The sequence below is a fragment of the Halichondria panicea genome, chromosome 2 (assembly GCF_963675165.1).
Source record: "Halichondria panicea chromosome 2, odHalPani1.1, whole genome shotgun sequence".
NCBI classification, from domain to species: domain Eukaryota; kingdom Metazoa; phylum Porifera; class Demospongiae; order Suberitida; family Halichondriidae; genus Halichondria; species Halichondria panicea.
This window is the reverse complement of record NC_087378.1, coordinates 1,023,354-1,042,170: the sequence shown is the minus strand read 5'-3', so window position 1 is coordinate 1,042,170 and position 18,817 is coordinate 1,023,354. Positions and strand designations below refer to the sequence as shown.

Genomic DNA, 18,817 nt, shown 5'->3' with positions numbered 1-18,817 from the left:
CTTACATCATTCTCAAATTCTGATCATAATCTATGGTCTGATGCAATCAACACGATCATAACCAGATAGTATCGGCCAGGAGTTTTATGAAGAGAATTGGACAAGCCTGCATAGCGCATGTAAAGAGTCCAGTCTAAGGATCGCAATGACATCCTTGATGCTTGCTGGACTGGGCATAGCTGGCACTGCCCTGGCGGCTAGGATACTGATGGGCAGCTTCAAGCAGTTCCAGAAGTCGGCATCTCAACTCCCCAAATCACCAATGTTCACAAGTTACTACAAAGGTGGATTTGACCCAAAGATGTCAAAGAGAGAAGCTGGGTTGATATTAGGTAAGTTGGTTTTTATCAGATAGTACGAAATTTAATACATGGACGGCTAGTGTTTTAATTAATACCTAATTTCTTCATGCAGGTATCAGCCCATCATCTCCTAAAGACAGAATAAAAGAAGTTCATAAGAAGATCATGTTGCTAAATCACCCGGATAGAGGAGGATCACCGTATCTAGCTACTAAGATCAACGAAGCAAAAGACTATCTCGAAACTGGTGGAAAGTCGGCCAGAGGACTATAGATCTACATGTCTGAATATTTATTTTGTTATTTATGTCGTGCATATCATGTACATTTATTTTCCTTTGTTTATGATCTCCTCATGTGCTCCTGATATATAAAAATAAAAAATGACACTGAAAAATAATGTCCTCATGCGGCCTGTAATCGAGGAATTGCGTCTGACTCCGAGGTGGAAGTGTATGATCGAGGCAGATTTGTTTACAGAGGTCGGTCGATCGACTGTAATACAGAATTAAGAAAAGCGAGAGCTATGGGAAACTGTCTCGGCAATCGGAGGGACTCAGACTCACTCCTGATGTGTGGGGATGATGAAGATGGGCAATGTAAGTGGCTTATCATCTCTGATAACTGCTGAGCTATTAAACATGATATAATTATTGAAGTTGAAGCACAGACAGCTACTAGATTTAATACAATACACATTTTGTCCTCTCCAGTTGCATTGGGACAAGATCAGCCCCTGAGACAAGAACAGGAGGCCTGGCTCTCTGAGGTCGCACTAACAGAGGGATCCCTTCAAGGCAAGAGGGACACCTTCTGGGAGACGGCTCCGGTGTATGAGGGTCGACGGGAGATATGGGATGCCTTGAGGGCGGCTTGCGAGGCCACTGATGAGGGGGATTATGAGCTGGCTCAGGCGATACTTCAGGGAGCCAGTATATCGCTACCCAGAGGTTAGTTTGGGGAAATTTACTGTGTACAGAGCGCAAGGTTTGGTAATTCCTCAGAATGTGTGTATGCATAGAGGGTATGTACCATAGATATTATTGGGTGTAAATGTATGACATTTAGTGATACAAGATATGGGTTCTATGATCTTTTGTGTGCACATCTGTACCTTAATAATAGCCTTTATCATTGCATACTATTCAGTGCATTCATAGTGTGGTTTTAACAAGTGATTCAATGTACTGCATGATGCATGATGCATGGCTATGTCATTAGCAGATGTCTCTTTTTTACCTATCTGCAGGTCGACTTACTGAGTGTTACGATGAACTTGGAAATCGCTACGTCATACCAAAGTACTGTATTAGTAAACCCACCAACATGGCAGCAGCCAACCACAATGATGATGATATCGAGGAGATTGTTGATAGCACCACTAAACTGTTACAGGGACCGCCCACTCCCACTTCCCCCTCTAGGAAAGCCAGTGGCTCTGGTGAAATACGAAGACGACTCCCCCAGGACACTGGCCTTACCATGGTGGTGAAAGTGAGACTGTCAACGCTGTCCAAAGACACTAAAGTAACTGTACTCGAGACTGCAAGAGTGAAGGACTTAAAGAGACAGTTGGCTACTGATCAGAGTGTGGACCCTAGGAAACTGACTATGTTATATTCTGGTAGAGTACTGAACAATGGGACACTTCTCAAGGATTTAGAGATCCCTAAAGGTTTTGTTATACAAGCTGTTGTTATGTAAGCCGTGAGTCTCATTTGCTGCCTGTACATTGTCAGTTTTATTTCACATTTCACTTCTGTTTTTGTAATAATGACAATAAAAATTGCTGCTGTACTACAGTGTAATTAATCTAGCTGACTTAGATCTTCTACTAAACCATAACAGTTAGTTTCTTCATTGTTTACATGAGGAGGTAGAGTCGGGGGCGGTCCATTAACTCTGTCCGTGAAAATACTCTCCAATCGGGTTTCTATTTTCTGTTCCAATTCAGCAAACTTAGTGTCTATGTAAGTTTTCAGTCTCTCTTCGAGTTTAGATAACAGTTCATCCTGGTAAGGTTGAGATGCGGTTACATCAGAAACAGTAGCTGGCTCCTCGATATTAGGCTCTTCAGTAGTTGTCTGGGTGGTCGGTGTAGGCTCGTTGACGGGGGGTGGTGATAGAACACTGTGGACTTCTCTGAGGGCATGGGACATTCCTATCAGATCAGAGGGTGCGTTAGAGCCTGGGTCCCTCGATGAAGCCAACTGTAGGGAGGAGACCAAACCTTGTAGTAAGGGTGGGAGCTTCTGTGAGGCCAACGAGGAGAGCAGTTGGTGATGATATGCTGAGGACGATTTGGAGCTTGTTTCTTCCCTACTTCCACCGTGATCTTCACTGACATCCAGGAGCAGTTTCCGGAGATGAACATGTTCTTTACCCTTGAGCGATAGTAGCTGCAATGAAGAAAATGAATGGAGAGTAAAATCAGGGCTAGAAACATTAGACAGAGTCCTGTGTGTGTAGGGGGGGAGGGTACTTACTTTGACCGATATATTGTTGAAGATGTTATCACTGGAGAGATCAAACACACAAGAATACAGCTTGCATCTGTAGGAAGCAGAATATACATAATTATTTGTTATTTCTTTGCCTAACACCACATGCGTATGTATACACTTACCCATCCCGTGTCTTGACCATGACTCCCCTGACAGTATCCAGATACTCGTCTCTCTGTTTGTCGTACACCTCGATGGTCCTGGACTCACTGAGGAGCTCGAGCCCTGAAGGCAAGTAGCCCCTCAGGCCAGTTAGGTCAACGTTGAGGTAGCAAAGCTCATCGCCGTCAGGGCGATCTAGCGTTAGAGGTGTAGCAGGTGATCTCTCAGATGATAGTGGCTCATCCAGGGGTACACCAGTCGTACTGTGTCAGGGGGGAGTGTGGCTAGGTGTACGATATATAATTTTATCAGTACATTGTCTATATATGTATGTACACATGGTACGTGTACATGTATATAATTATGTAGACCAGCCTGACAGATTGATCTACAAGGAACTGCATTAATCGACTACCCATACTGATGCATGATGTATGGGATACCTGTTTCTGATGAATAGGACATTCTGAAGGTCTCCAGATATTCCCCAAGAGGAGCTGAGGGCAACTTGAGATCTTATCTCCATCACTGACCATGTGGGTGGATGTGCTGCATTTGGAGATATTAAAGGTCACCTGGCACAAGTAAGTACGCTGTACTGCATGTGTCTCAAGATCTCTGGAGCTCATCTTTCTCTCATCACTGCAGCAACTACTGAAGATGTCTAAAGTGTGCCTGATTGTGATTGACGGCTGGGGAATCTCGGAAGAAACCAAAGGTGTGTTAAAAATTGCAAATATTAAAATGATGAATTCCAATATAAATTTAAGCACGACTCATTTTTCTTTGTGCCCAGGTAATGCTATCAAGAATGCGGCCACCCCAGTCATGGATACACTCACTAACGTGAAGGAGCAGTACCTGACAGTCGATGCTAGTGGTCTGGCCGTGGGTTTGCCTGAGGGGCTCATGGGGAACAGTGAGGTCGGCCACTTCACCATAGGGACTGGGAGGGTTGTGTATCAGGTACGTACGTACGGGGGGGAGGAGTAGTGTTATTCAGAAGCTCTGCATGCACACTTTTTATTTTTTATCATAAACCCCAAATTCATGAATGAAAAATGCCAGTAGAAAAGTTCTGCCTGATTTTTGTTTTTGTGTACAAAGCAATGTGAGCGATGATGACACTACACTAACACCTGAGCAGTTTTCCATGAGGGTTTATCCTCTAAGAAGTACTGAGCTCATCGGCCATTGCAGTCAATAACGTTCTGTGATTGCTACAGTGTGCACGTGCTGCCATGTATTAGATCCCCAGCATTTTTAGAGTCCTAGAGTCGGCTCTGTATCTAATGGTCCAATTTTGAAAGCTTAGAAGAAGCTTTTTCAGGCGGTACGCCTCAAATGTCAAAACAGGATAATTTCTCATTTTCGGAAACAGGCCAAAAAGAACGAGCTCATTGTAAGCTTTAGTGATTGGACCAACAGAACAAAAGTTTTGGTTGTTCAAAGATGCTTCATTTAGGTCGACGTTAACTTCTTTACTCTTACTCAGGATATAGTGGCCATCAATCGAGCTATCACAGAGAACACTCTACAAGATCGTCCTCATCTGGTGGAAGCATTCACGTCTGCAAAGAGCAATGGTGGTCGGCTTCACTTCCTAGGCCTGGTTAGCGATGGAGGGGTCCACAGTCACATCACTCACCTGGAGGCTCTGCTCAAAGCTGCCAAGACAGCTGGAGTGCCACAGTCGTTTGTGCATTTCTTTGCTGACGGGAGGGACACAGGTCCAACCAGTGGAGGTGGGCTATATATTATGCCTAATGCCTATAGTCTTTAACTTGTATTTAATGCCTTGCTGTTTTGACTCATAGATTATACATTATAAATACATCATTTTGGGAGCCCATAACCTTATTTTGGATTGTCTGTTTCAAAGGAATTCGATGGCTGTTTAGGAGCTCTATGGACACGATTAAAGTAGATCAAAACCGTCTTTAAATTCCATCCATTTCCTGAATTTGATTAGGACTAACTGATTGTTTCCGCAGTGACATATGTGAGACAGGTGCTGGACTACATGTCCACCCTACAGTACGGCTCCCTGGCCACTCTGGCTGGACGATACTACGCCATGGACAGGGACAAGAGGTACGAGAGGACCAAGCTTGCATTTGAGGGAATGACACAGGGTATCGGGAAGGATGTGTCTACTGACCAGCTCATTACAGTGAGTACACACAATGGCTCTCTGAAATATAGCTGAATGTCAAGCTTTTTGACTATAACATATAGAGTCTACTCTGTAGCAAGTCAGTAATGCACTGTGTGTGTGCCTGTATAGGTAATTCCTAAAAAAGCTTGTCAGTAAATCACCATGTGTATGCTTGTGTCTAGGTAACTCCACAGCGTGTCAGTACTGCACTGTGTGTGTGCCTCTACAGCATGTCAGTACTGCACTGTGTGTGTGCCTCTACAGCATGTCAGTACTGCACTGTGTGTGTGCCTCCACAGCATGTCAGTACTGCACTGTGTGTGTGCCTCTACAGCATGTCAGTACTGCACTGTGTGTGTGCCTCCACAGCATGTCAGTACTGCACTGTGTGTGTGCCTCTACAGCATGTCAGTACTGCACTGTGTGTGTGCCTCCACAGCATGTCAGTACTGCACTGTGTGTGTGCCTCTACAGCATGTCAGTACTGCACTGTGTGTGTGCCTCCACAGCATGTCAGTACTGCACTGTGTGTGTGCCTCTACAGCATGTCAGTACTGCACTGTGTGTGTGCCTCCACAGCATGTCAGTACTGCACTGTGTGTGTGCCTCTACAGCATGTCAGTACTGCACTGTGTGTGTGCCTCCACAGCATGTCAGTACTGCACTGTGTGTGTGCCTCCACAGCATGTCAGTACTGCACTGTGTGTGTGCCTCTACAGCATGTCAGTACTGCACTGTGTGTGTGCCTCCACAGCATGTCAGTACTGCACTGTGTGTGTGCCTCTACAGCATGTCAGTACTGCACTGTGTGTGTGCCTCTACAGCATGTCAGTACTGCACTGTGTGTGTGCCTCCACAGCATGTCAGTACTGCACTGTGTGTGTGCCTGTGTAGGTAATGGAAGAGCTCTATGCCAAGGAGGGAAGTGAGAGACAGACGGATGAATTCATGAAGCCAATCATTCTCAACAAGGAAGGACTCATCAGAGGTACGCACAATATTGTAGTCAAGACGTATTGTTATAATGGCCTTTATTTCAGACAACGACACGTTGATCTTTATTGATTTCCGGTCTGACCGTATGCGACAAATAGTGGAGGCTTTTGGACTGAAGCCTCAGTTTGACACAGCTGTAATCCCGAGTGGCTTGAAGATCTACACCATGACAGAGTACAAGAAAGAATTCCCGTTTGTCACTTTGTTCCCTCCCGAGATCCCCACCAACACACTAGCAGAGTGGCTGGCTAAGAAAGGAGTACCACAGTTTCACTGTGCAGGTACTAACAAGTAATATTTGAAGGCCTAGTTTATTAGTTTAGCCTAGGGAAGGAAATCACTCCACTTCATTTACTCTGAGCTCCGTTTTAGGTTTTCTAGTGTTGTGATCTTTACCCACTGGCCATACCCACAGCCTCATGTTCATGTTTTATACCGTGTGCACAGAGACTGAGAAGTATGCTCATGTGACGTTCTTCTTCAATGGTGGTCGTGAGGAGGCCTTTAGTCAGGAGGAGAGGCTCATGGTCCCCTCACCCAAGGTGCCCACTTACGACCTCCAGCCAGAGATGAACGCTGAGGGAGTGGCCAGGGAAGTAAGTAAAGGGGGATATTCAGTACCGTATTGCTAGAATATTTTGCGAGCATCAAACATATGCGAACTTTGCGAGGGTTGATCAATTCGCAACAATAAAATCGCAAAACTACTAGTAAATGCACACGATCCTTGCCAGGTAGCAATTGTTAGATCGAAAAAGGGTCAACTTTTCTGCTGATTTGGCTCATTCGCAAAAGTTTTTCACGTGCAAAATATTCTAGTAGTACGGTATGTAGTAGTCAAATAAACCATGCGGTATGTACATGTAGTGTTAAGCAACATCCATAATATGCATCGAGATTATAGTGGGGGTGAATTGTGTTCATAACAATATGGTAGCTAGTAGTATAGGAGTATGGTTAGTTTCAATGGGTGACGTAGCAACAGTGCGCACATGTGTACAGTTGGTGAATGTCTTAATAAAGGTACCTAACAAATACTCTAGTGACGAGTTTGTGAGAGCATTTTTGGTAGCTAGTGTGTGACGTAAAAACACACATTTCACCACATTACATCACCACTAATGGAACTGTCGGTTACAGAATGTCGATTAGTATACGTATGTAAAATGCATCACCCACTGTCTCGATGCAATAATTTGACTAATATGGTAATTTGCCTCTATTTGATGTTGAATACCTGCATTTAGTGGGTGTATTGGTATGTGGGATACCGTAGCGAGTTGTGGCAGTTGTCTGGGTTTAGGGCAGTTATGGGGGTGCTGGGTAATTGGTATCAAATGTCACCATGTTCTAAGGTGCTCTCATTGCTAGGAATGCCCGTTGTTTACCAACAAAGCTTTAGAGCTGAACCTAGTGAGGGATATGGTTTGAGGTAGCTATGGGCAAAACAACCCTGTAATGAAGCACTGTTGATAACTTCCTTTTTGTCATCAGGTACGAACTTTCTTTCATACTATACATCCTTTTCTCATATGGGGAATTATGCCCTCTGTGTGTGTGGTTATGGTGTGAGGGGGAGGGGATTTAGAAAGTACTTCCATTTCATCACTGTTTACTACAAACATTAAAGGTTGAGCTTGTATCATTTGTACCTGAACATGAGGAGAAGAGCTGCCTTTTGCACACCTAATTGATTATTTAATTGGTATGACATGACTATAATTATAAAGTAATTATGTTTTGTGTAGCAACAGCAACTACATCATCTCTTACTGTTGCAACTACATCATCTCTTACGACTAGACTACTTACTATTCATGATATAATGTGTGTCCCATGTGAGTGATGATGACACTACACTACACCTGAGCTGTCTGCCATGAGGGCATATCCTCTAAGAAGTGCTGAGCTCTATGTGTTTGCACAGCCTTCTAGTTACATGTGTGGTTGCTTGTAGGAGGTTATATTATAAGGATTATTATACACATTTTACTTCGATGATGAATACACTGACCATTAACTCGTTTTAATTCCAGATGGTGAAGGCTATAAAGAGTGACAAGTACCCGTTTGTGATGTGTAACTTTGCTCCCCCTGACATGGTGGGTCACACTGGAGTGTACGAGGCTGCAATGGTCGCCTGTTCTGCTACAGGTATGTAATGTACGTCTTCTGGTTCACAACTGAAAGTCTATACTGTTACAGTGGCGGTAGCTTCCCCAGTGTGTGTTGACATTGTATCATAGTGTAATTACACTGTTTATGCTAGTTTTCCTTTCACATGAATGGATGCTCTTCCCTTGGTTGAAACCAAAGACTTCCTCCCATGTACTGACCATTCCATGGTCTTGTTGAGCAATGATGACACTACGCTATACACCTGAGCAGTTTTCCCTGAGGGTATATCCTCTAAGAAGTGCTGAGCTCAATGGTCTTGCATGCAGCTGTGTGTACGCTAATACTAATGTACTTAATCTATCACCCACTCGGCTTAATATCAATTTACCTTTGCTTGCCACATGTAAAGGCCATGTGTAAGGGTTAAGGATGTCACATTAGTGCATTTGACAGATTTCTTATTTCCTGGACCCAGGACATGTAGAAAGGCTATTACAATCTGTCATCATTCTCTCTCCTGTACAGACAAGGCTATTGGTGATATCCAGGTGGCTTGTGAGGAGGCTGGCTTTGTGATGCTCGTAACTTCAGATCACGGCAATGCTGAGAGGATGATCGATGAGCAGGGGAAACCAGTCACTAAGCATACCACATTCAGAGGTACAGAGGGAGGGTGCCCCTGTAATTAGCACACCAGGTACAGAGGTACAGAGGATCTAGGAAGGGAGTGTGCCCCTGTCATTAGCGCACCAGGTACAGAGGGAGGGTGCCCCTGTAATTAGCGCACCAGGTACAGAGGGAAAGATGTTCCTGTAATTGAGTACAGAGGGGGGGGGTGCCCCTGTAATTACAGTTATCTACATGTACGATGTGTATGACTGGTTCGAGTGGTATTGCCATACGGTGTTTTATTAGAAGTACAAGATTGTATTGTAAACTACTGATGTTATGAATATTGTTGCTAGGGGGACTAACGGTGCTATTTGTAGTGTTGAAAGTGTGCGATTAGCTACTCAGGCATGAGGACCACTTTGTCGGCTTGGTTAGTCTTGTTTTGTAATTTCATACCTCCGCACAAGTTCTGTGAGATTAGTACATCAAAGGCGGCTGTAATTTACTTGAGAAATTGGAGCTATAGGATGGTTAAAAGAGATCCCTTCTGAGCATAAGCTGCCAAACACCACAGTTGATTTCTAGCACATGGGAAATATGCAGGGAATGTGTTGCCACAAGGCTCAGTGTACTGTCCTAGTACGGATGGATGTCTGTTGCATTTCATTGAAACTACATATTTGAGAGGGTTTCACTAGAAGACTACATGTAGTAAAAGTTTATTACCGGTATCGTGTATTGTAAATTGAATTTGAGTATGGATAATTAGAAACCTCAGGATACGTGTACTTCCTTTGTTTGCATGATAGGCTCATAATGTATAATTACTGTCTGAAGCTGCTATTATTTAACCTTTGATTTCCACCTTACTTTCTAAAGTAGTAGGGGTGTTACCTTTACACTGAGCCTGGCTGGCTGGGGCTTGCTATGACTAGTGCTCCAGTGTAGGTTGTTTGTGCACCCCGGGGACTACCCGGGACTTGTGTGCTACCTAGTGGGCTTGCTATGACTAGTGCTCCAGTGTAGGTTGTTTGTGCACCCCGGGGACTACCCGGGACTTGCTGTTTATTGGTCATTGTTTGTCGTGTCTCCCTGGGTGTGGTTAATGATATTCATAGGCCCTTAACCTAACCACAAATTACATGTTTTGCATTCCACAGTGGAGTAGATGAGCTTTGTGTACTCGATCTATGTTTTTGTACAACAAATATAGCCACTAGGTCTGTCTATGAATCCAAAGGCTAATCATGACCTGTATGGCATTGATTGTAGGCCTGCTATTCATTATTCATGTATTCTCTTATGAGAGTGCCTGGTAGACTGACATACGTAGGTCTCTGTTCCAACCACCCATCCATTTAGGGCAGCCACAATAAATGGACTTGTGTGTGTGTGAGAGAGAGAGATGTGAGAGAGAGAGAATGAGAGAGAGAGAAGTTAATTTTCAGTGTGTGTAGCTCCCACCTGATCCATAAGGATCATGTGCCCCCCTAGTTACACGAGAGAGTGTGTGGGATGGATGCTCCATATATACACAGTCTAGTCTAATAGTCCACAGAACTCTTAGAGTAGTTGCAACAATCGCTGTAGGTCACAGCTGTAACTGTGCGTGTGTTTTCATCCTTCCACCCACTCACATCATGCAGGTAGGTGCCCGAAATAATCACCTGACCTTAATATGAATTTCAGTGTTTAATGTACCAGGCAGCGATCGAATCACCCACTTATTGCTCGCATTCCTCAGGAAGTATGCAGATGACCTTTAATTTTTATCTATTTTATAGATGAACTGGACCCATTTTTCCCTGCAAACAGTGATTCTCACTTGTTCTCGCTTGTTGAAAACCAGTTATTAACGATTAGCGGTACTTAGCATACATCCTTTAAGGTCGCTAAGATTGTGAGCTCTTGCTTATACATATGTAGCTGTGTGAAGTCTATGGCATGCCTATAAATGTGCAACTTGCAATAAATCTTCCTTTCAAGTGTCAGTGGACATTATGTATTTACTTCCCCTCCTAAGCATTAGAATACTGCCTCGATTTAGAGTAGTCGTTGTGTTCAAGAGGTACGTTATAGACCAATGGTGTAGGAAGCAATTTCTCAATTGGGGGGGGGGGGGGGTTCTAGTTTTTTGAATGGAAAAAGGGTAAGGCTATTGACATAGTGCAGCTTGGATAAGTCATCTCTAAGAAAGATGGGGGGGGCTCCAGCCCCTGGAGCCCCCCCCCTTCCTACGCCACTGTAGACATTTTTTAACTCGGTCAGCTTGTTTAAAGGTTCCTCTGTGATGTGGGTACAATGCTAATCACTTTGGACAAGATGGTTGGAGATTTGCGACCTGGGAGTTTTGTACCTGGAATGTGTTTGTTTTGGATTGACCAGGTCTACCTCATTGAGTTTATATTTTTATCTGTCTGTGCTATTCATGACAACAGATATCTACAATTTGTAGCCATATATGGTTTGTTGTAATTCCCTAGTTAATCATACGCGTAATTATGGAAACATATGGGACCAATCATTGCTACCAAGCTACATAGTGCATATGTAACTAACTGCCTAGTTGAAATATTCACTCTGGGTCAACACGAATGTCACTGATGGTGAGTGTGTGCCAATACTTCCTGCTCTGCTATGCAACACACAGCTGCACCCTGTACGTATCATCAGCTGTGTCACTCATAATTATTGTCAAACTGTGGCAGTCCCTAGACTACGTAAATACCCAAATTTTGCTCCCTACTTTATTGTACTTACCCTAGCTTAAGTGAAACTATCATTGCTAGCCATAGCTAGGCCTAAAAGCCCCTACCATAATACACCTAACTCTAGACCTAACCACATACATAGCCTTGGTACCATTAATGGTTTCCTAACCTCTTTTCTATCTGGAGTTAGTTGGTCTGCTATACACCCCTGTTTGTTATTGGGTGTCTAATGGTAGAGATGCACCCTGTTCATTATTGGATGTCTAACGGTAGAGATGCACCCAGTTTATTATTGGCTGTCTAATGGTAGAGATGCACCCTGTTCATTATTGGATGTCTACCGGTAGAGATGCACCCTGTTCATTATTGGCTGTCTAATGGTAGAAATGGTGGAGTTGATGTGGGCAGCTAATGTTTCACTGATGAGGTTACCAATGTCTGGTTCTCACCATGTCTAGTTATCACCTTATACCTACGTCACTAATTGGTTCCATTTGAAGTGCTCATAATGATGCCATGAGTAAGTACTTAAGGGTGCCCGCACATAGTAACAAATTGACATAATTTAACCACAAAAATGCAACGTTTAGATCCTGAGACTTGCACACGCAGTATTTAATTTCAATGCGTGCGCTAGTATAGTAGTAACCACAAGTAACAACATAGTGGTTTTGTGAGAATGTCTTCAATTAAATTAACTACAAGCTGCAAAAGAAAATCAGGTAGCTACACAAACTAATAAATCAATAACAAAATAACACAATCCAATAAATACAGAGCCAGATTTGTAGCAAAGGAGTGCCTTCAGTAGTAGATGGGAGAAACGTAAGTGTGCCAATAGACCCCAGTCTCAGTACAATCAGCACAAGTGTCCGAGTTCCTCAACTAGCATTAGTCACACAGCAGGTTGGATTGTCTTTTAATGTTAATACACACTGTCTTCATTTGTGTCGAGTGGAGACGTTTCTCTTCAGTGCTTTAGACGTGTACTATCCACGATTCGAGCTGTTCATGGCACTATCCAGTGTTGTCCTTTCTCCTCAATGGCCACCTGCATGTTGATACGTCCGGTTGAGTGGCTGGTTGGGTCTTCCACCATGTTCCAGCACACAATGGCATCGCATCCTTCAGAAGCTGGAGATCCTTGCCACCAAGTTAGCAGAATGGTCCTGTGGTCAGGTACGAAAAAAATATTGTGAACAGGGGCGATGACAAAAATAGGTTGGTTCCTATGGATGGATTCTACCTGACCCGGTGCCACTACATAATTATTCACTGTACATGCACATGTATTGTCCAGATGAAGGGGACAGTCACCTTTCTGGCAAAAAACTTGGGATGGAGGACCTATACTTACAAACACGCTAGGAACTCGTCTGGAAGGTTGGCAATCTGTGCTATTATTTATTTTATGTATCACACTCACAGAAGCTCATTTCCAGATGTCCTGGCGATGGAGGCAGTTACGACACACCATTCACTGATCAGCTGCCTCCCCAACCTCCCTATTCGGTCTGCTAATAAGCAGATGGAGCTGTGTGGACCTCACAAAAGCGGAGGTTCCACCAATCCGATGCCCGGGGAAGCCAAGCATTACTGCAGCCCAGACAAAGAGACTGGTCCAACTTGGCCTGGAGCACAGCACTCTGGTGACACTGAGGTCCAAGAGTGGTATTACACACAGGCTTTCATGGAAGCTCTGAAGGGGAAGGGAGTGAAAAGCAAGGCCCTGTGTATCAAGCTAGCAAAGCTAGTTCATAGTTTACCTTCAAAGTCCATCAAAACAGCAGCCAACCCTGGCAGAAGTCTATGAGCCAGCCAATTGTCAGCGCTGTCTGTAGCCCCAGCGTTGCCTATCTCTTCTCTTCAGGCTACTAACAAATGGCTCTTGATCTTCAACGCTAATTCTGCACTCTACGTACGCAATTGGGGCGTGGTCTACAGGCTTACGTCTTAATTTATACTCTAGCGTACGCGTACGCTAGAGCCAGATATAAAAAGTGTTCGATCTGACTATCTACGTACAGGACTTGGTCTATATTTAGCATGCTGCTATAATTAGGTAAGGTGAACAAAGTTACGGGCTGACTTTGTCCATATACGGTCTAGATTTTTCTCTAGAGGGTGTGTCATGACAAAAAATTCTCATAAATAGATAACAAAGGGATTTTACAACAAAAGCTCTTCGTAATGTTGAAGAGCTGTGTGTAGTGCACCTGCAAACAAACAATCAAGTCCATAGCTCTACTGGTTTCCTAAGCGGAACTTCTTTTAGCTATATGATGAAAATCAAGTGTAAAATCTGTTGTCATCATCCTTTCCTCTCCATTTTTGGAATGCACACTAGTAGAGTGTTGCTTCATAATCCTGTGAAGGATCCATGTCTCCCCTGCAGGTAGTTTCATAGTTAGCTTTCCCTAGCAACGTGTGTGTGGGCGTACGTGGGCGTAGGTGTTCCAGCACCCTTAAGGTTTTATGTCACACACACACACACCCATGACTACCTCACCACACACACGCACGCACGCACACACACACACACACACACACACACACACACACACACACACACACAGTGCCGTTTATGATGCACAGCACCAGTGGACATTGTTACCGGCCCTTGTCACATGACCCAGGGCTCTCAGACGTGGCTCCCACAGTACTGGACCTGATGGGACTGGACATACCCAAAGAAATGACTGGACAATCGTTATTGCTGAAATCATAGATGGCAGAACTGATCATGTGAATACAGAAATAGAACTTTAGGACACCCGTCTGTTAGATGAAGCACTATGTGTGTTAGCAATTACACCCCCATGTTTATGTTTCATGTTCGTCTCTTAGTTATCAGCCTTTATATTATTGTGATGCTGTGTTTCCAGTGATATTGACCAAGTATAGACACATTATATCGCTGCATGTAACATCTGTGTGTGATTTACCCTTGGTTGCAGGGAGTGGTTGGGAGTAATTAAAAAATGGGCAAACACAATCGTAAAACTCCTTTGGGGGTGTATTTTCAGCCTAGCTGGGTTAGGTGATCTCCAGTAATCAGTGGGAGTGTTGTATGGGGGATAGTTATGCCTATTCAGCTACGGAAGTTTCTATGCATGTGTGTGCCCTTCTAAATAGGTACCCAACAAAGTGGGTTAGAAGTTTGATGCCAACCAAGCCTGTAATGACATAATAACTCTAATTATTTGCTTGTGAGCAATAATCAGTTAGGGGCTTTTATCCACTTGAACAAACATGAAGACAAAGAGGGAACTAATTGGCCAAGTATCACTAATGCCAACAGAAATGAGCTTCCTTCATTTAGTTATTCAACCAAGGTTTGGCAGGGAAACTTAGCTGTTTGCACGAAATCATTATTCTAGACATGTCAAAATGACAGTGCCCCGTAACAACCATCCCACTCCTACTAGACACAACTCTTGTTTCGGCCATAAGCTCTAGCCAATGTTCCAGACGAATCTGATCCTAGGACAACCATGTTTGAATTTTATCCAAGCAGTGTTACTCCACAGGACTAGACAATGTAGTACTGGAGTGAGACTCAATGGTGTGCATGCACTCACCCCATTGTGTTCTATCCTTTCATCTCCCCAAACATGTGTGCCAAACCACAATATCACAATAAGTTATCACTAGCTGTGTGAGAGTGTGTGACAGCCCCCATGATGTGATGTATGGTTGCCTGCTGATCATGAAGCAATTGAGTTAGTCCTAATCAAGACGGGTATGCAATGACGTAGGATAATCTCCTTAAACGAATGTGCTAGAGGGTGCTTCATGTAATGAGGCCTGAATTATCTGTTTTAGTACTGTATGTACACATGCAGTTATTGTTCACATGCTATCAATACCACATCTATAATCACCCAATTATCACATGGCATTTATCCTAATTTACCACTTGTCAGACACCAGTAATATATAATGATGAGAAAACAAATAATAATTATGCAGTACAACACACACAAACAATTCTGTAACACATAATAAAAAATGCTGTCCTAAACAGTTGTTTCGATGCTGTTTGGTAGTATGACTCTATTTTTTCTGTTTCGCTTAAACCCAGTGTTCAATACTCTATATTCGGGGTCAGTCTTATAGTATGAACTCTTCAATTTCAATTCAATCTCTGTGGCTCCACTAAAACTGTTTATCTTTCTGGGACGTCGAATGTGTTCAACCTGCCCTGTTAGTGAACTTCTTCTCACAATGACCGTACTGCTCTGGCTTTTTGGAGAGCCGCCTTCATCCGTCAGTTGAGACAGACTAGCTTGTGACAGAGTGTCGCTCACACTGACTGAATCAATTTCATCCTCAACTATTTTGTTCATCACTGACTCGGGCAGTGAATTGCGATGGGACAACTGATACGATTTCCCGTCGTGTCTTCTGCGAGTTGAAAGATCGGGACTTGATGTGATGCTGATTATGGGTGTGACTATGGCAGACTGACTGCGATGGTGTCTTGGAGCAGTATGGGAGACATAATGGAGGGTGGGATTGCTCCTGACTCGATCTCTTAGATGATGGGAAGGTGTTTGTTGGGAGAAGCACGGAGACTCGGGTAACTCAGGGATGGTTGGGTTGTAATCGTTTCCTTGGCTCAGACTAACATTTGGAGTTGAGGTGGCAAAGCTTGCTGCTCTCACTCGTAGTTCCCTTCTATTGAGCGATCCATAACCACTGTCGGTATAGCCCAGACTCTTATGTCCCTGAACAATGTACTCCGGACTGCTGACACAGGAATCGGGAGAGAGAAGAGCTGGTTGGGATGCACGTTTTTCATGTGGTGCTTTCCTTTGGCTGGGTGGTGTTGTGCGCTTCTTTTTTATCTCTGGGGTGTAGGTGGAGCTTCGAACTCTTCGAACTCCAGTAGAAAAAAATCTCTGTTGGCACTGGTTGTGGCATTGTATGCGTGCCTCGTGGATGTCATTGGTGAGATCCTCCATGTGTTTCTCCATGTTGACTCGTTCAGATGTGAGCATGTTCTGGGGGGGGGGAGCAGAAAGCATAATTAAAATCTGACGAGAGAACTAGACACTGCAGGCACATGTTCTATAACATATACAAGGAGCTAGCTAGGCTATAGTATAACTAAGTAGACTAGATCTACATGCAGGCAGCAACAACGGAAAATGTTTTGACAACAGATAGCTAGCCAAAATCATACTAGAGTACACAAGCTTACCAGTTGCTCTCTGATTTTAAAGAGTGACTGGTCCAATTCTTCCTGCAGTTTCTCCTGCTCTAGCTGCTCAGCCAGCTCGTTGTTTTTCTTAGGGGATCTTGGCCTGCTAGTCATTGTTGAATATTTGATAGACAGAGGAACTGTTACAGATGCGTACTTCTTCTTGAAGGGAATTTGTTCTAACTGCTCTCTTAGTTCTTCTAGTGCAATCTCACACTGTATGTCAAACTCCTTGTCTTCTTTGGGTGAAGAAGTAGAAACAGCTTGTTGGAAATCAGCTCCTTGCGAATTTGATCTTGAGTATCGATAGCTGCACTCAGCTGGTTGAGAGGTGCTCAGTTCTTTGTTAGACTTTGCTCTATGCAAGGGACCTGCAAGACCTTCCACTACTGTGTAGTCGTTTGCAGAGAAGCTGTTGATATACGAGTGTGGTCGCCTGCTTGGCATCTCCATAGGAATCTGAAGAATGTGTGTAAACAACAATGAATATTTTGTGGCTGCAAGCTAAAGAGGGAGGGGCTCGTTTGTGGGCGTGGCCTTGTACTCTACACCCACTGCCACTTGACTGCAGCTCCATGTATGTACAATGTAGCTGCTCACATGCAAAAGCCAATGGCACTGAGAGGCTTACTATCTCACACAGCTGTAACTAGCTCTAGTCTAGATCTAGACAAAGAGGTACTAACCATCTGCATCTGCAAAATATCTAGACTCTATTAAAGTAGAAAAATATTATATCATTGTTTGTTTTTACCTTTTTTCTTGATGTTTTCCCTTGAGAGTATCAACAAAACAGTTAATTTGTTTACTGGAGACTTCAGTCAACACACAGACACTTTAGAGAAGTTGGAATCACTTGTTTACTTGGACTGTCGTGGGCAAAGAATGCCAAATGCTCAGCTAATCCAATAGTCTGAGCTTCTGTTGCTCTCACACTCTCTTAATTTGAGGGAGGATAGTCCTCTACTATTAAACAGTCCAACTGTAACTATTCTTGCTTAGTTGTACGACAGTAGCTGTAGAAATGCAGCTTAAGTAGTGTAGTCACTCTCAAGTTACCGAAAGAATTTAGTTCATAGGAAAGGAAGTAGTGGAATACACGACTATCTACATTCCAAACTGCTAAAGTTTCCACTTAATATCTATTCACTTAATATCTATCAATTTTAAAAATAGAGCTACTCACTGTATTCGACTCGACACACTTTTAACTTTTGAATGAATCTTTTCTTAACTCCTACACTCTTTGTTGTACCACTGAATGCTCACTTAGTGGGATTCTAATTAACGAGACTGACCAAAAGGTACCCTTTGTACTGCCAACTTTACCAACCACGTAATTCAATAAGGTAGACACCATTTCTATGACAGTACGCAATCAACTCGCTTAATTAATCAAAGTACATCACACATACGTACACATACGTACATCACGATTAGTCTCATGAATCAGCCGCCCTTCTTTTGGGAAGTTCCTCCCTTAGAGGTGCGGCTGATACATGAGACTACTACATCACGGTATGGTCTACCGAACCTTGCTGATTCTCTGAGCACCCTATGCCATTATTTACTAGCATTATGAAAGCAAATGTGACACAGTATTAAGTGTCACAGCACTACGCTTAATTACTATCTCTTCAAACAAATCCTTATAAACTATAAACAAAACCTACGCAGTGTCAGTGTCTCGTTTCATTATTGGTAAATCAAAAAATTATCAGTGATTTCCCCCGAGACAACAAACAGAGCCATAAAGATAGTCCTAGTGATACATTTCCCGTTCATTCAAAGCACTGCAATAATTAGCTTATGGGTTACTATACAGCATAGAATTATGCTGCATGTTAGAATGTATCCACATTAAAAGCTATACACTTTACATGTATATATTATATACATGTAGCTTTTAAGGTGGACACATTCTGACAACGCAGCATAATTCTATGTTGTATAGTAACCCATAAGCTAATTATTGCGGTGCTCTGAATGAAGGGGAAATGCATCACTAGGACTGTCCACCACTGGCATGCAAGATATATCCTGATGTGAGAAAGCTGCACTAACAGACATGATTCTTCCTTGTTTCAGACATTTTTCATGGAAACGAGC

The 18,817-nt window shown here is 43.3% G+C and overlaps 5 protein-coding genes and 1 long non-coding RNA gene across 6 annotated transcripts; 3 read left to right on the top strand and 3 right to left on the bottom strand.

The window, feature by feature from the left end:
- Positions 1–145: 145 nt before the first annotated feature.
- On the top strand, positions 146–575 carry LOC135332009 (mitochondrial import inner membrane translocase subunit TIM14-like). The gene is made up of 2 exons (XM_064527315.1): positions 146–332; positions 415–575. Exons 1-2 carry the CDS (start codon positions 146–148, stop codon positions 573–575), a joined length of 348 nt encoding a protein of 115 aa, XP_064383385.1.
- A 168-nt stretch (positions 576–743) lies between these two features.
- Positions 744–2,101, top strand: LOC135331705 (ubiquitin domain-containing protein 1-like). The gene is made up of 3 exons (XM_064526943.1): positions 744–900; positions 1,015–1,251; positions 1,551–2,101. The coding sequence occupies exons 1-3, from the start codon at positions 828–830 to the stop codon at positions 2,003–2,005; spliced, it is 765 nt and encodes a 254-aa protein (XP_064383013.1). The 5' UTR covers positions 744–827; the 3' UTR covers positions 2,006–2,101.
- LOC135331703 (uncharacterized) lies at positions 2,049–3,458 on the bottom strand. The gene is made up of 4 exons (XM_064526940.1): positions 3,351–3,458; positions 2,928–3,170; positions 2,788–2,854; positions 2,049–2,700 (listed from the first exon to the last, which is right to left on the bottom strand). The coding sequence occupies exons 1-4, from the start codon at positions 3,431–3,433 to the stop codon at positions 2,110–2,112; spliced, it is 984 nt and encodes a 327-aa protein (XP_064383010.1). The 5' UTR covers positions 3,434–3,458; the 3' UTR covers positions 2,049–2,109.
- On the top strand, positions 3,449–14,405 carry LOC135331696 (2,3-bisphosphoglycerate-independent phosphoglycerate mutase-like). The gene is made up of 11 exons (XM_064526933.1): positions 3,449–3,491; positions 3,556–3,625; positions 3,704–3,873; positions 4,403–4,652; positions 4,902–5,080; positions 5,960–6,053; positions 6,106–6,342; positions 6,509–6,657; positions 8,098–8,215; positions 8,705–8,839; positions 14,079–14,405. Exons 2-11 carry the CDS (start codon positions 3,568–3,570, stop codon positions 14,228–14,230), a joined length of 1,542 nt encoding a protein of 513 aa, XP_064383003.1. The 5' UTR covers positions 3,449–3,491; positions 3,556–3,567; the 3' UTR covers positions 14,231–14,405.
- Positions 12,168–13,411, bottom strand: LOC135331708 (uncharacterized). Its single transcript, XR_010393051.1, has 3 exons — positions 13,269–13,411; positions 12,929–13,201; positions 12,168–12,671 (listed from the first exon to the last, which is right to left on the bottom strand). It is a non-coding gene; the product is annotated as an uncharacterized LOC135331708 (long non-coding RNA).
- A 1,026-nt stretch (positions 14,406–15,431) lies between the features above and the next one.
- Positions 15,432–17,951, bottom strand: LOC135331697 (uncharacterized). Its single transcript, XM_064526934.1, has 3 exons — positions 17,463–17,951; positions 16,709–17,167; positions 15,432–16,508 (listed from the first exon to the last, which is right to left on the bottom strand). The coding sequence occupies exons 2-3, from the start codon at positions 17,159–17,161 to the stop codon at positions 15,522–15,524; spliced, it is 1,440 nt and encodes a 479-aa protein (XP_064383004.1). The 5' UTR covers positions 17,162–17,167; positions 17,463–17,951; the 3' UTR covers positions 15,432–15,521.
- Positions 17,952–18,817: the final 866 nt, after the last annotated feature.